The sequence below is a fragment of the Triturus cristatus genome, chromosome 9, assembly GCF_964204655.1.
Source record: "Triturus cristatus chromosome 9, aTriCri1.1, whole genome shotgun sequence".
Taxonomy (NCBI): domain Eukaryota; kingdom Metazoa; phylum Chordata; class Amphibia; order Caudata; family Salamandridae; genus Triturus; species Triturus cristatus.
The window spans coordinates 353,860,837-353,877,763 of NC_140592.1; the positions used below are offsets into that span (position 1 = coordinate 353,860,837).

The 16,927-nt window shown below is 39.9% G+C and overlaps 1 protein-coding gene across 3 annotated transcripts in view; it reads right to left on the reverse strand.

The window, feature by feature from the left end:
- DOCK3 (dedicator of cytokinesis 3) overlaps nt 1-16,927 on the reverse strand; it is a 1,365,978-nt gene that overhangs the window by 315,318 nt on the left and 1,033,733 nt on the right. For all 3 annotated transcript variants that reach the window (XM_085625129.1, XM_085625128.1, XM_085625127.1), the window contains exons 17-21: nt 14,784-14,890; nt 13,671-13,842; nt 12,567-12,664; nt 5,327-5,410; nt 2,387-2,487 (exon numbers count right to left, since the gene is read on the reverse strand). In XM_085625129.1, the coding sequence (XP_085481255.1) occupies nt 2,387-2,487; nt 5,327-5,410; nt 12,567-12,664; nt 13,671-13,842; nt 14,784-14,890 (562 nt within the window). The remainder of the gene's footprint in view (nt 1-2,386; nt 2,488-5,326; nt 5,411-12,566; nt 12,665-13,670; nt 13,843-14,783; nt 14,891-16,927) is intronic.

Consider the following 16,927-nt stretch of genomic DNA (forward strand, 5'->3'; position numbering starts at 1 on the left):
TCCTTCTGTTAAGTGGTTGTGAGGTAAGTAAAAGGTTCAATCCACCCGTCTCATGAGTCCGGGGAAAATCACCTCTTTTGTTTGCTCTCTGGACTGGAATTATGCCATGCCATGAAAAACCATGACACTCCTCCAGAACAAGGTTGACGCGTTTCGACCATATTTATTCATTACATCCTGAGGTCTGAGGGAGATGTGAAAACTTGAGTCTACTAATATTCAAAACCAACTAATCAAAACCCAGCTGCTAATCATGGACTGCCCGTCACCATGAATCCAAAGGAGCTAAATGTGGATGACCACCAGAAACATGTTTGACCATCTGTTCTAGTGTACTGTTGCTTGAAGGCAACATCTTCATTGCAGAGTTTCCCATTCAGCATATTCTCAGGTGGAATAATTCAGACTGAGGAATCTATTTAAGTATTTGTAATACTCCTATTGTGATACTTTAACTTTGGCTTCTCAGGTTCATCTTGCTGATCATTTTTATGAGGTTATGAATCCCAGATGGACGAGGAAAAACGTATTTATTTGCAAACAACCATCTCCATCATGGCTAAGTTAATCATATCTATGAATAACCCGACCTGCTCTGCCTCCCCTATGTCCATCGAAATGGTGATAAACAACTCATTCACTTTAATTAGAATTGAAATGGCTGCCAGGCTACAGGTCATTACAAGTTATCTCTGTCTCCGATCCTCAAAGAGGACAGCATCCCAGTATGAGCCTCTGCTTGTGTGTTTGGAAAACGTAAGCAATGTGTTTTTTTGTCTATGTTTTTAAATATGTATATGACATACTAGTCCTGCAGAAATGTTTAATGAGGCTTTGACTTACAAAGGAAATAATATAGCAGAAAATGGAAGGACCAGGCTGTCAACACTTGTCAGATTGAAAAGGATCATTAGAAGACAGTTTCAGAGACCAATTTACTGAGAGAAAGCATAGGTTTTTATATCATAAGAGATCATCTTTAACTAATCATCACTTGGCTTCAGGCATTTGTTATGGAGCAATTGAAGTCTTTAAATGATGTCTACACATTCTGCTGAATCCTTGGAATTAACCACTCATTCTCTACAGCTCCATTTAGCAACACTCAACTACCTCTTTAAAGCTTGATGGAGATTCAAGTATTTGAAGCTTTGGGGTTTGCTTGGATACCTCGCAACTCGCACTGCTACCAGCCACACCACACGTCTATTTACAATACCAATCTATTAACTTTGGACGTGTTGTTGAATTATACACAGAAGGAAAGTAATTGGAGCTTGAAAGTTTAATGTTCTCTCTGTCAAGTGTCTTAATATTTAAAATGCAACTTATTCTTTAATATAGAGAACAATGTTTTACCAAAGTTGGTGTCAACACTTTATGACCACTGGTATGTGTGTTTTCTTTCCAAAATTTTCAGACTATCCACACTGATCAGGAATAACTTGGGTTCCAAAAATGATTTTCAATATCAACCAAAAACGTTGTGCCATCTAGACATAACTCAACTGTTTGAGGCCTCAGACTGTCGTGCAACACAGATGTATCCATAAATAGGTAAGATTATGGTGACTAATCTCTTCTACAATTAATTTTATCCATCTACTTTTTTGTTTTGAACAGTTCATACAAGAACATTGAAGTTTTAGGTAACAAAATGGTGGAAACCTCCCAAAAAGCTTATTGACATATTCTGGAATAATCACCGCAAGGATTTTTAGGTCAAGTTAAACTTTCGTGGTGGAGAACTATTGTGAAATCTTTTGAAACTGAAATACCCTATGAAAGCAAGAATAATAAAGGGGGATTCTTTTCTCTGTGCTAATTAAAATCAATTTTTTCACATGTACTCATGCGTTAACCCTCCTTTCTGATGCTTCAGTTTTGGCAGCAGTACAGCAGACTGTGAATACTGAGAGGAAATTGAAGATCTAAAACATGCAACGCATTCAAGATTTTTCATGTTGTCTGTGTTGTCTGATAATCTGCACTACAGTAGCAAATACAAGTTAAACCTTCAACTTTGTGGAACAACCAAATTGTGATAAAATATTGACATAAAATGGGAAACCATTAGGCATCCAGTTAAATTCCTAAAACTGACCCATCAACTATACAATGTGTAGGCCTTTCCATCACTGGAGACATTATTAATATTTTGCCTTACATATAAGAATTCACTTCATTCTGTATCTATTCCGGACCTCTACAGCAAATTTGCTTATGTGACAGCTACGTGTCTTCAATTTTCTCTGCTATCCCCTCCCTGTACTCTGAAATGTCAATTTCTAATTTGAGAGCTTTAGAACAACTACAATATTATTATTAACATCATTGCATATCAAGTGCCTCAAAAAGGTGTAGTGTATATAGGGCAAAAACTTACTTGTAAGCCAGGGCTCCAGCAAAGTGCCTCTGAATGTAGGTGTCCATCACTGGGCGAAAGTGAAAATATTTGCTGTCCCGCAGCAGATTAATAATAAAGACCTACAGGAAACAAGATGGGATACACTTAGGAGAATTAAAAGGACAGTGAACCTTTCTAGAAAAAACATAGTTATTCTGTGCCATAATGAGGACTTGTAATGACAAAGGAATCAAGGAAACAAACTTTACTTTCCATTACGCTATAAGGCTACTGATAAAAGACCTCCATGGAAGAGATAATGCATTGAAGCAAGCAAAGTTGCATCCAAAATCTCAAAAACAGAAGGTAAATGAAAAGATCCTTTAGAAATAATGTATGTTCATATTATTATGAAGATTTTTAAAGCACTACACTTTTGGATTGGGTGAACAAGAGGTAAAAGATCTCTCTCTCTTATGGTCAAAAGGCCCTACCAAACCCAGCCATCTAGGCAACTTCAGGAAATCAGTTTAAAGTCTTAGGTGCAGAGGTAAAGGTCACTACAGGGTATAACCTTGTAGATAAAGATATCTCCCACCTAACAAATAGTGTGACCAAGTTGTTAACTATACTTTTGTAGAATGCCAGTCTTAGGTGTATGTTCAGTTGGTAGAGTTGAAAAGGATGTGCAAAACCATTTGGGCCTGATTCACAAAGTTTAAGCACATGTAAGTGGAACTTATGTGTGCTAAAAACTTATCTGTGTGTGTCAATCTCATTAGCCTTATCCCCAGAATTAGGAACACTGAACCTCTGCAGCCTAAAATTCACTGACAATCTGCCAGTTTCGTGAAGTGGCTGGTGTTATGAATGGGCAGGGGTAAGAAAGTAGGAATTATAGGAGTGATGGCAATGCGAAATGAAGTGAATACATGCTAACCTTTTGCAACTAACTACAAAAGAAATCCAGGTAAACATACTCCTATAAAAGGCGAGAGTAAATTTCTGTATGCGGTAGACAAGAAAGAGTATGCATTCATATTTGATTGAGGTCTGAGGAAATAAGATTCCACACAGGAATAATGCGTTACCCGTGCATTTTATGCATGAGCTCACTTGTGAATTTTCCTCAAAGCAGAAAACCCACTTGACAATGAATTTGAAAAAACACAGTGAAGTGTCTTCGGAGTTACTGAAGGTGGGTACAATAATGATGAGATGCTCAAGTGAGATTCTCTGCATTAGAGATCGCGAAAGGAGAGTCCCCACAGATCTAGTATTGACACTTTTCTACTGACCCTATATTTCTGGTTGAGTAAACCTGAACACCTCGTTTGCTGAGCAGAATACAAAATATTGGCACACTCTTAAAAACAAAAGAAGACCAGGGTTCTGGACATGAACTGGAGGAACTAACAACATTTGGACTGTCTCCATGCACTATTAGGAATGAAATAGAACGTACAGGTTTCCATTCCCTGGAGAAGAGGAGCCACCTGCGTAGACCTCAATGTTACACGCATCTATCACCTGAAATGGGAGAGGTACGACAGAGTGATCCACCTTTCAGTAGGATGGAAAATTAAGAAGTGGAGACTGCTCCAGCACTGCAAAGTTGTTGAACCACTGGCCACATAATGTGCTCCTAAGCTGTCTAAGTCTAGGAATGGGAAAACTGGTTTTACAATGTGAGCTGTGCCACGCGTGGTGTTTCCCTGCAAGCGCAACCAGCCTTGCCTTAACCACGCATATGCGTGGTTAAGGCAGTGTGCGGTCTAAATGTGCGGATGAGCAGGCACAGGAAGAGGAAGGATCGGGAGAGGGAGCTCTGGGACGTGGTAAGTTCATCTGGGGTCGGGTTTTGGGGGGGGAGTTTTAGGGGTGGGGTAGTTTTGAGGGTTGGGGACAGGGTTGTTTCAGGGCTCAGGGGTCAGGGTTGTTTTTAGGGCTCAGGGGGTCGGGCTTATTTTTAGGGCTTGGGGGTTGGGTTGTTTTTAGGGCCCAGAGATGTTTTTAGGGCTCGGGTTAGGTTTGTTTTTAGGGTTCAGAGGGGGTCGAGATTGTTTTTAGCGTTCCGGGGCATTGTGTTTAGGGCTCGGGTGGGGGCTGGGATGTGATCTTTACCACACATATTCCTTTGCCAGTCATGCCTTTAGTATGTAATTGCATGATAAAGACATGCGTGGTAAAGGAATGCATGGTGAAGGAATGGGTTGTTAAGACCCATTTGTTGTTCAGGCAGCGTTGTAAAGGCACGCGTGGTTTATCCATGTGTGCCTCTGTTATACAACCCTAGGAATCATCACTCCGTGACAACAGTCACAGGAAATCCTATGGAATGACAAATATTCCCAAACTAGCTCTGCGGTTCTTGCCGGACAGCCAGCAAAACTCTACTCTTACAGCACTTAGACCTGAATCATTCAAGTATACATTAGATCTGCTCAAATGTTTGAGAAATTCACTAAATTCACGGGTCAGTAAGTATTTGTCACAGTAGCATAAAACAACACTGACCATTACTTTGACACAACCCCCCTGGTGTGCAGTAACTTGAATATGACATCACTGTAGTTTATGCATGAATAATAATGTACGCATCTGTATGTGAAACGCATTTATATAAATATCTGTGATGCACTGTGAATAAGATGAATACCACTATAACTTCAATTGTCATTGTTAATTACAATTTGTTTAAGGTATGACGTTTTCCACGTGTGCATCATTAATACGCATGGAAGAATCGGTTTTGAACCCATTCCTAAGGTTACATGTTAAAACAAATGAAAGGGTTTATCTCTTCAGGACAGAAAAGCATTGCATGTTATTGTTCCCCTGCCATTCCCAATAGGTACAAACAATGCATTTGTACTACTAAGCAACTCTCCTTCCTCGGGCATCACTAAAAGTAAATATTACTAAGTAAAAATAGTTCATAGTCAAATAGTTTAGCATAATCTGTGTGAGATCACTTACCAGTGACTGGAAAACCAGAAGTCCATACTTGTCTGTGTTGTCATCAAGAATAACAAAGAGTGTGTCTAAGATGTCCTGAAGGAACTGAGATGGAGAAAGAAAACAGACAATTAAGAAGAATGGAATAGCCAGCTTCTTACCTAGGCTAGTGTAATGTGTGTCACACACTGAATGCTTGGAGAAACATTTTACCTAGGCTGGCCACAATTTGTGAACACTGATATACAACTTCAACAATTATAGTGTATTATCTACAAGAAGTATAATATTGGTAATAGTATACTGTTACTACAACTACCTACTACTCTGCTTACTACTAATATTAATGATAGTAATAATTAGCAGCATAGGTATTCCTTGACTTTCATTAATACCTTGATGCCAGCCTTGAGGCTTCATAGCTATGCAATGTTAACAGAAGCACTGCCACTCAATTTGTCAGTGTAGAATTGTATATTTAATTGTAAATTGTATTTATATAGCGTTTATTACTCCTTACAAGTTGTTAAAGCACTTTAAGGTGAGTAGCATGCTACCCTGGAGCCATGGATTAGAGGTTAATAGTTAGTAGACTAGTAAAATATACATATTTTTTTTCTCCTTTGTGGATTAGTTGTGTTTGCTTGTGCTCTTGATTTTCTGTGTGTTTAGTAGAGTTCGAAGTAGGGATAGAACGATGGGAGTGAATTTGAAAGGAGAAGTAGTCAATTGTTTTTTGTAAGTAGAGGCCGTGTGTGCCTGTTAGCTGGGTGGCATGGGTTAAAAAAAACAAGGGGAATGTTTGGGAAGGATGTTTGGGTGTTCCTAGTAGTCAGAAAGGTTTGGGATGAGTCAGACAGAGGAGGCTTGAGACAAAGGTTGAAAGGCAGAATGGCTTGCTAAACGTTGCCACATTTGGAAGCTATGGCCTGCAGGTTACATATTTTTCTATAGAAGACACAATAATCCAAGGAATGATTGCAACAATTTTGTAAATATATCATTTGACGGGTATAGAAGTTCCCTCCTGATTCGGCCTTAGATAAATAAACATTCATGCATTGCATGAAAATGAGAAGCGCTGCATGATTCAAAATGGAAAAAACACTAGATTTATCAAGAGTTGCAGGCCAACAATGTCGCTATTTCTGTTGTAAAATTGACAACATATACATTTTTTACAAGAATAAAAAAGGAGAATTGCATATATTTTGGAACTATATTTGGAAATTTATTTATATTGTTACTATTAGTGGCGGACCTTTCCTGTGTTTCAATTTGAGATGTCACTGAAAATGCTAATGTTAAAAAAGCTTTTTCAGTGTGATGCTAGCTAGGGGTTGGGTTATAGCCCAAAGGTGACCCATCGGTGCATGATTGAGAGCTGCATTTGAGGGTCAACCTTCGGGTACCCATTTTTATGTGAGGATAGCAATACAAGCCATGTAAAATGTGGAATTTCATGGTAATTACACATATTACATATAAGAATATCAAGTGATATTTTGTTTGCCCTTTGTTCGCGCATTGTTTCATTTGGCATTAGGACTTTACACAAAGGAAAGTTAAGCTATTTTGGTATTTAAAGCTTTGCATGAAAACATGTTGGTTTTTGCGACATTTCCACAGCATTGTGAACCTATAGCCGTATTCTCCTTTTGCAGCAGTGCACACCACAAAGCGATTATTTTGCAGATGCTAGGTTCAACTCTCAGCACCAAAATATTTTTTCTCACCCAAACAAAGTTAACTAGCATTGCTTTTACACTGCAAAGCAGGGTGAAGCGTTGCCATTCCTCATGCAAAAATCCACACAAACACATAGTAAATCTTGTCCTGGACACTAATGGAAACAATGGCAGTGTGGGAAATTCATATCATTTGATTTGATGTAATTACACACAATTTCAGGACAATTAAGTGAAAATACACCTAATTATGTGAAATGCAATTACGATATTTCTATATTTTGGCAAAAAAAAGGCATCCTCATCTCTATTTTGGATGCATTTTTCAGTTAAAAAAAAATGGCGTCAAACATTCAATTTACATGACTAACAGCCTCCTGCACTACAATTTTTTTGGTGTAATCACGAAGCATCCATTTGAGGGATTTCGCATTAACAAGCAAAGTGTGAAATCTCTAAAATTAGGCAAATTACACTGTTGGGACTGAAATTTCTCCAGGGCACTGAAAACCTATGGGAGACCTGGAATAGTATTACTAGTTGAAAATGTTTGCTGTGCAGTTGCTGGGAAAATGGGCTAGGAGTGGAATTTCTATGGATGGAGTAAACCTTTGCTGTTCTTGCTTAACAATGGGACCCCAAAAGGATGTCATTAAGCTACTCCTACTCTAAAGTTATTTATTGATCATGCATTTTTTCCGAGCAACCTTTCAAATAGGCCAATGCTTGGACTGAAACTTTGATTATTGTCAGTTTTCTCTCGCACCATTGCATCCAAAAATTAAACTAATCCTCTTTAGAACGGACTAATTTGTTGGAGAGGGTTAAAAATCAATATGAACCAACAGAAGTGGACTGTGGTAGCTTCTCTTCACACCAGTGTCCAGCTATAGTAATTACTTAGCTGCAATGCAATAGTTCTGTTCATGGGGAGGAGGCGCCCAAGGATACACTGCCTGGGTATTAGGGTTGTGAAAAGAGCCAGGGTCCAAGACGGAAGTGAAGGGTCGGGAAGGCAATCTCTTCGGTTTCAAAGAAGGAATATATAAATTCACTGGAAACCCTAGCTTTTTTACACGGACACTGGAACGAAAGTGTCATACACTTGGAATAAGGACTCGTTATGGAGTAATTGATTTATTGTGTAAGGTGGAGCTCTTCGATGTATTTTGGGCTATGGGTACATTTTTAATAGCTGTTAAAAGACGAGAGTAATCAGAACCTTTAGAGCATTTATATAGATATAAATCAAAGCTGTATTTTTATCCTAGTAGAAGGTATATTTAGATATCGTATTTGTTGTATAGATGTTTTGTTTGAAATACAAGTATCTAAATAAGCTAATATTTGACTAACTGACACACTAATGAACCGTATAAACGGGCAACGTTTCGAACATCTGGCTACAAAGCTAAAATGGAGTGCTAACAACATAATGTAAAACCTGATTTAAAAAAGTGTCCACGATGTGAAGCCAATCTTCAGCCAGCGAAATGCAACATCTGCTGATGTTGTGACTCTCCCAGGATAAACAATTTTGGAAGAAACGAAGTCTATTATTTATAATGTTTCTAGAGAACGTGTCTCTCATGTCCTGATGTTTAGGTGTTTATAATCCTACATGGCACCAGAAGGGCACTACCGTGCACTTTATAATCAGACATGCGCTTCAGAGGTGTTAGCAATCATGCAGCTGCTGCAGGGACGTAATCCCCAGACAGATGTTGTCATTCCATTCCCGAGTGTCTTTTTTGTGCTGCTTGTTGTCACACTGGCACTTCAATGGTGCTGGGTAAAAGAGAGGCGCTGTCATGCCCTGCACTGTCAGACATTCTATGGTGCTGTATGTCATCAGATATGTGATTCCATGTTGTACACCTCCAGTCCAGTGTGGACGTGTTGTTTGCCACAGTCAGGTCACACGGTCCTATCTGTTATCTAAAAGATGCACACAAGTCTTTTGTCATCAGACATGGATCAATGTGCTGTTTATCATCAGTGAGACCTTCATTGTTTTTTACTGCCCGGAAGATGCTGTCACGCTGTTCATCCCCAGCTGTTGTGTTTCGATTTAGATGCCCGTACATAGGTTTCCCTGAATCATGTCCTTATATAGGCATAATTTGCATTGCCCTTATTTAGGCATAGAATCCCAGTCCTTATTTAGGCATTAGCCATGCAATCCAAATACAGGCATGGTCACCTACATCTGTCCATCCCACATCACAACAAGTTCTTAGAAAACAGACCTTAAACCGACTGGACTTTCCCTAGCCAGGATTATTGATTTCTACAAGAACTCATCTATTATGCATGAACTACTATTTCTTAGGGGTTCATTCATGACGTCTTCCTCTGCCCGACTTTACATCAATGCTAGCATTCCTAAACACCTTCCAGGTATAAATATGCCTTCCCTTACCGTGGGTAACCACGTCACGGCTCGACACAACTTGACTGCACGGTTCGCCACGGCAAGTTCGGAAGAGACCATATCCCGGCCTGACGCACTGACCAGACGCTGTCATCCCTGCTCGCAGACAATCCAGCTTCCAGTGTTCTGACTCCCTTTGCGGGGTGTTAGAGTTTGAGAACCGGAAAGAGATTGCCACCTCTCTCATTCTAAAGGTATGGAGCTGGGTAGAACCTAGAGGGACTCTTGGCATACTAACTTAGTATATGCCATACTATACAAAACAGCACCTACTTCATACCTCACACTACACCTAGGTTAGGTACACTGGGGTAGAACTATTTAGAAGCATCAGACGAGTATTGACTTTTTAGCCTGTGTTATTTATGCATGTATATATGAATATATGTCATAGCTAAAAGACAATGCTATTATGGTATTATTTCTTCTTACTGCTTACACTGTGCGTATTATATCTTGCTTACTGTCTAATGATTGTAACAGCTCATATCTCTTACACAAGAAACAAGACTGTTCAATAAATCCTTTTTTATTAAAAAACACCCGTCTATCTATTTATGTGTAACTCTGAAGAAACTAAGCATGCACGATTGACTGAGTGAAACTGTTATCTATTGTTTCCACGATTCTGAGACACGTTCCGATTCTAAGGGAAACAAAGTTGTCATGTTTACGCGGTTGTCAGAAACTAATCTCTTCTTGTTTATTCAAGAAGTTTCTAGTGACCTCCGAGTTAGCTGGCATACAAAGTAATTAAGTTTAATTTACTCGATAGGAGCATACTGGCCTTAGTCCTATGCAAAAACGATAGTGCATATTATTCCAATGCGCAGAGCCTATAAGGGAAATAGGAACTACACTACACAGCCTGATGATGCTGTACTGTTTGACATCAAACAGGTGCTTCTTGGGCATTTATCATCAAGCAGGTATAGCTGCTGTGCCACTGGAGTCAAGCTATCCTGGCAGATGCTTGTTTCCAGTCCAGGGAGGACCTCGCCTGGCAGTTCGGGCTGGACTGTTCCCACTGGGCGCAGGGTCAAGACTGATTTGCATATGGCTGGGTTCAAACTGGAATGGCATGGGGATAAAAAAAAAAAACGATGGATTTAGGTTCAAATCTCAGTACTGGGGTGAATGTATGACATTGTTCTGCATTTTGTCCATCATTTGTTCTTTTAGTGCTTGTCAATAGCAAAGCATTGCTGTGCTGTTTGTGTTGCGATGAGTTGGGTCTAGCGGTTCAGTTAATCTGTGTATCACCAAATTGTTACATGTTCGTATCCGGGGGATTTATTCAGTCTTTCAGCCTTCTCAGGGTGAAACAATGAGTACCAGTGAGTTGGATGCCAAAAAGTGCCGGCCACTCAGTGCCAAGCTGCCGTTCAGGGTGAGCGTGCCCTTTACAAATCCACATTATTTTGCACGTGCTTCTGTGCTAGTTATCTTCAGATGGCTGCTTCCATCTTGTTTGACTTTTATCTGGTATCGTTGTGCTGCTTGACAACAGAACATGTACTTTTAAGATAAGAGCTGAATGTTACCAAACAATTCAACCATGATGTCTTCCATCAGACAGGTGCTGCAGCACTTTTTATCATCAGACACATGCCATTTGTCACCTGGCAAGTATCTGTACCTATTTTCTAATCAGACTGATGCTGTCAGCTGTTTGTCATCATTGAGACACTTCCACTCTGTTGATCACCAGACGCCATATTGTTTAACAACAGAATGGGGGCCCTCATGCTGTTTGTCATCCAATAAAGACATACAGCATATAGGCGCTACTGAGATTTTTTGGTTAGGCGTGTTCTGCTGCCATGTCGATTATAATTAGATAGGAGCAGCCATGTTATGGGTCTCAGATAAGTGCTGAAAAGGTGAATCTTATCAGACATTCTGCCATATGAATTTTGTTTTTCTATTTGTTTTTAATAATAATGTTGTTTTTGTTCTATTTGCATAGGTGCAAGGGTCTGGTTTAATTTGTAAGACAAGTAATGGATCACTGTTTGCCACCATTTCAGATGCTTTCATTCTGTTTGTCACCAAACTCCAAGTATAGTGAAGCTTGCAAATTTTAGATGGATTACGCTTATCAAGGATGCACATTAGCACTAAGTATTTCCCTTTGGTCTGTGTCTTTTAAAATGTTGATAGTGGCAACATTGTTATGCATCTGACTTGAATATATTAATGCATGCCAACACACACCCATACATGCAAAGTTTGCAAAGTTTGTGTGCTTTAGCTCATTTGAAAATTGGAATGTTAGGAGCTCCACTGAAAACAATGTTGTGCACTGGGCTTCTAATGGCTGGTAGAAGACCGGAGCTCCAATGTTTCCAATGTGTGCCTTTGTTCACAGCTATTGCTGTGAACTAAGGCCTCTCGAAGCCGAGGGGATTCAAACCCCCTCGGGCTCTGCAAGGCAATTTTTTTTTAGTAATTAGAACATTCTGCCCTCTATAGGCGGAATGTTCTAATTGACTTAGAGCCCTCCATTGCGGGTTCTACTGACTATTAAAGGCCCACTCCCTTCTTAAAGGCCTGAGCCAAAACGCTGGTGGGGGCTTTTAATGGCTGGTAGAGCCTGCTACAGCGGGCTCTAAGGCTATATTAAAGCCAAGACCTACTAGCATTGACAATGCTAGTTTCCACCCTGTAACTGATACTATGCACTGCTATACCTGTCTACCAGTGCTATATTTTAGCGTTAAACGTGGCCTCAGGTCAATTTTTGACATGAGGACACATTTTGCGTTAAAAAAATAGTGCAAAAGGCAAAAGCCAATTTCATTCTGTTAATCTTGTTTGATATGGCGCGTTCACAGTAAATATTTACCATGAATGGCACGTAATTACAGAAAGTGGCATAATTTTGGAAATTTGTGATAACAAGCATAAAGGGAAATTCCCAAAATTATGCAAATTAAACCGGTGTAATTTAAATCTCATCCAGGCCCAATAAATGCATTTGTTTCAAGTAATTCTTTACATGCTGTTGCTCGTAGTGTTTACTCATAGTGAGGAATGCTTGGAACTGAATAAATATTATCACATAAACCTCGACGTGCAGTGGTTGACGGGGTTCTCACACTATAGTGTCTACTTATCTGCCTGAAGGGCTTCATACCTTCACTATCTCCTCTCCACTGACGAGCCGCAACCTCCCCAAAATATCCATTATCCGATCTGGATATGCTTTCCACTTCAGAAGAGCAAGAAGATCCACTATAAGACAGCAGGAGATAGCATGTTTTAAACACCAATGTATCCAATAGAAAGAAGAGGGAGAGTACATCAGAAGACACAGAATAATGAACAAGAGATGGGGATGCAAGAGTGGTCCAACTGAAGACAGAAATGGAGAAACCAAACAAAAGTAGGAGAGTAAGTGATAAATAGGCAGGGCCACTGGAATTATGTGTCAGGAGAGGGCCAAAGTGCAGCACATTTTTTAATAGTACTCATTATTTTGAACTTTTTACACTTGTTTACACTGTCTGGGCATTGTGTACACCTCATTAAGAACCGGTTTAATTCCCAAAAATAAGACACAGAAAGGTGACCAGTCAACCTTTGCAAAAGGCCTTCCACTGTGCGGTAACAGGTGTTGCTGCATTTTTAGAAACTTTTGAATTATTTGATCTGGAAACCATCTTTTGTTTTTGTTAAAATCTGCAGATTATACAGCAGATAATGGATTGTGTGGCAAATGCGGCAAATCTATAATTATGCGAAAATTGCCGCACAATTGCATCATTCCAGTGGCCCTGCAAATAGGTCAGTAAAGGAGCATACAGAAGATTAAAGGCAATAATAGTAATATAGAAATAGAAGCCAGTGGGATGGGATAGGTTGTGAGAAGGAGAGGACGTGCGTAAGTAAGTATATAGGTAAAGGTAAGTATATAGCTATTGCAATATAGGCATTAAAGGTGATAGGTGGCTAAAATAGATAAAGGAGCACAGGAAAGAGATGTAGATATAAAATATGATAGGGAGTAAATCTGAGGAAAACATAAGGAAGACAGAAGGCAGAGTAGCAAGAGGATGGAAATAGTTTAAAATATAAAAAGGGAGCTTTATGAGATATCAAAAGGTAGGACGTCAATTGAAAAACAAAAAAGGAGGAAAGATGTGGAAAAACATACATCTTCTTATTGCAGGTCGCTTAGAAAATTGCATTTGTAAGGTATTCATCATATTGAGGCTCTATTGAGAATCAGTTGTCATACCATTCTGTGTGAGCTTGGTAGAGGAGAGCTGCGTGGAGATACAAAAGGATTCTTTGGTACTGCGCTGAAAAATTAGGCTGGATGGGATGTTGGGGCAACCGTTGAAGTCCTCCTTGCAGCAGGGCAGGCCCAGGTAAAGTGCATGGTTGTTGAAAGTGCTGTTCTCATCACACTGAGAATATAGAGAAAAGGAAGCAGGAAAGTATAGTTTTATTGACGGTTTATGTCTGCCAATATCACAATCGTGGTTTACCAGTGGTAGAAGAACATTGAAATGATTCTAAAAATAGATAAAATTCCTCTAATGGGCTGATTTTTATCTGAACCGAAATGAAAATAATTGGCTGCAAGCATCAGGGAAATTTAAGAGGACAGCCATCTTATTTGCCTCGCGCTTGGTCAGAAACATCTGAACGCTGAAGCCACTATTCTGCCTGTTATTTCAATGTTTTATTGTTCATTCCCTTTTCCTTTTCTGCCCTCCTCCTTGCTCTTTTTTTCCTCCTTTGAGTCAAATGGCCAGCAAGCCGAATGTAAATAAAATCCTGAAAAACCTGACCATGTTCATCAAGATGTTCAAGGAGGAAATGAGGGAACACAGAAGAAATGTGTTCTTCCTCCCTCAATGACCGTGCTAGATCAGTCAGAAATGGTTCACATGATGTAAGCCCATAAATAAAGGCACTGGCCTCATTGCCTTGGAAGCAAGAAAGCACTCAGTGGTCCAGGTATTAAAATAAAATACAGCGGGCCTGTTTTAGAGTTTGGCAGATGGGTTACTCCGTCACAAACGTGACATATCTTGTTCACCTTAATCCAAGTGCATTATATCCTATGGCTCTTTTCGAGATAGCCATCACGTTTATGACTGTGCGGCCCTTCCACCAAACTCTAAATCAAGCCCTATGTCTTGTTGATGAAGGTTATTGAAGAGTATTGTAATATACAGCTTTTATATGACTGTGGGAACAGAGTTCCTATATTGTGTACACACAAGTTTGGGAAGAAACGTTCTGGTAAAATGAACAACACTGAAATTGTGTTCTCAAGAAGTGTGTTGGATGAAGGTACTGAAGAATTGATAAATGGTCATGTGCAGAGTATCCAAAATACCTTGTAGACGTAGAGCTCATGGACATCATCCGATAAAGTTGTGCCATCATCTCTCATCAGTGGTGTGAAGGCAAAGCCAAATAGTTTCTTCTCTCCTTTGTCCTTTGCTGTGGTTAGATCATAAATATGTGAGAAAATGTTTGTACACAATAAACAACCTTCAAAGTACATAAAAAACTTAAGGATGAGACATAAGTAAAATCCATGTAAGACAACTAACTTCATTTCATTTCATAAGGCTTTATTCGGAACAAAAAAAACAAGTCCATAAAAGCACAGCATTTAAAAAGACAACCGTATAAAACAACACTCAAAAATAGGCGATACAACAGTTTAAAAAGGTTAAAAAAGCATACTTTTCCTTGCATTAATTGATTTAAGTAGAAAAGTAGCCGTATAAAAACAAACGTCAGGGTGATGTAAGTTAAAAAGCAAGCTCATGCAGTCTCGTATTGTCCTGACTCCAAATTTAGTAAACAGGGGTTTCAAATAAGCAATCCGCTGGTATTTGTACAGCTGACAGAGCAAAAGAAAGTGCACAGTGCTTTGGGAGGTTGTATTGTCACACGGACAAGGGCCAGCGGGATGTAAATGCTGAGAGGGGAAAGCAACAAGGTTGTGGACTACTCCGGTTCTAAGTCTAGCCAACACAAACCGATGTGTCTTCCAGGTCACTTGTGACAAATACGGTTGGAAACCCACAAATTCATTTAAATCATAATAAAGAACACAGGATGAGAGTTCAGAGCTATTTTGATGCCTCCTGGTGGAAAGCTGTTGTAAAAAACAGGGCTTAAGTTCGATTTTAGACAGCTCAGTAGCCCCTCATCGATCCGCAATGATGTTAATGTTAAAGATCTCACGAAAATTATCCACAATATACTTTAACCATGGGATCTTTAAATGATGGTCCAAAGAGAGGCAATCAGAAATAATGGCTCTGCACAATGAGGTCTCTACTTTTGTCCAAATGGAACGCCATAGCATCAGTGGCCTAAGGAGAATCAAGTCGGCAAGATGGTGAATACCCAGTTCATTGTGCACTAAAGTATTAGAAACAGAGCTTGGCAGGCACAAAAGTCTCTTCAAGAATACATTCTCCTCAACCTGAAGAGACCCTGGCGGGGCATAGCCCCAAATGCCCGCTCCGTACAAGGCAATCGAGACACAACGGGACTGAAAAATTTTAAGCATGTCATGGACCCGCCTGTCTCCCAGTTTCGTAGCCATTGTGAAAATTCCATGAGCACTCCTCGCTATCTTAGCCCGGACATTCTTATGTTCATTGGCCCAAATGTTTTTATTTGAAAAAGTGACCCCCAAGTACGAAAAATTGTCAACAGCCTGGACCTTCTGTCCCTCTATAAAAAATGAGAACTGTTTCTTTCTGTTCCTTCGCCCGCATTCCATAACATAGGTTTTAGATTTATAACACTAACTTTCTGCTTTTAATGAATTGCGAAAAGCCGTCCATCAGCCGTTGAAGGCCGTTTGGGGTGCGTGAAATTAGGACCGCGTCATCCGCGTACAGTAACACAGGGACGTTGTCCTCGTTAATTTTGGGAGCATCCACTGCCAGAGATTTGAGAAAAGAATCAATCTCATTGATGAAAAGGGTAAAAAGCAGTGGGGCCAACACACATCCCTGTCTAATTCCACACCCGATCTCAAACTTAGTTGTACATTCCCCGTTGGAACCGTAACGGACACAAGCACGTAGTTTGGCATAAAGACGTGCTAGAAAGAACACAAAGCCCTCGGGTGCCCCAATTTCAATTAGCTTTGCCCAGAGAATGCCATGGTCCACCAGGACAAAGGCACTACTCAAATCCGCAAAGCAGAGATAAATAGTGCCGGTCTTTGCCAAGGTATATTTACCGATGAGCAGGTCTAAATTTAGACACTGCTCAATCGTACCACGACCCTTCCTGAACCCAAACTGGCTCTCTGCTAGAATGCCATTATCCTCCGCCCATTCTTCCAGCCTTACTAGAAGCACTCTACTCATTACTTTTACGGAAGAATCCAACAAGGAGATTGGACGATAGTTCTTAACGTCCCCTCGATTTCCTTTCTTAAATATTGGGATTAGGATGGATTCTTCCCAGGTAGGGGGCACCTCATTACGGACTGCTGCGTTGAAA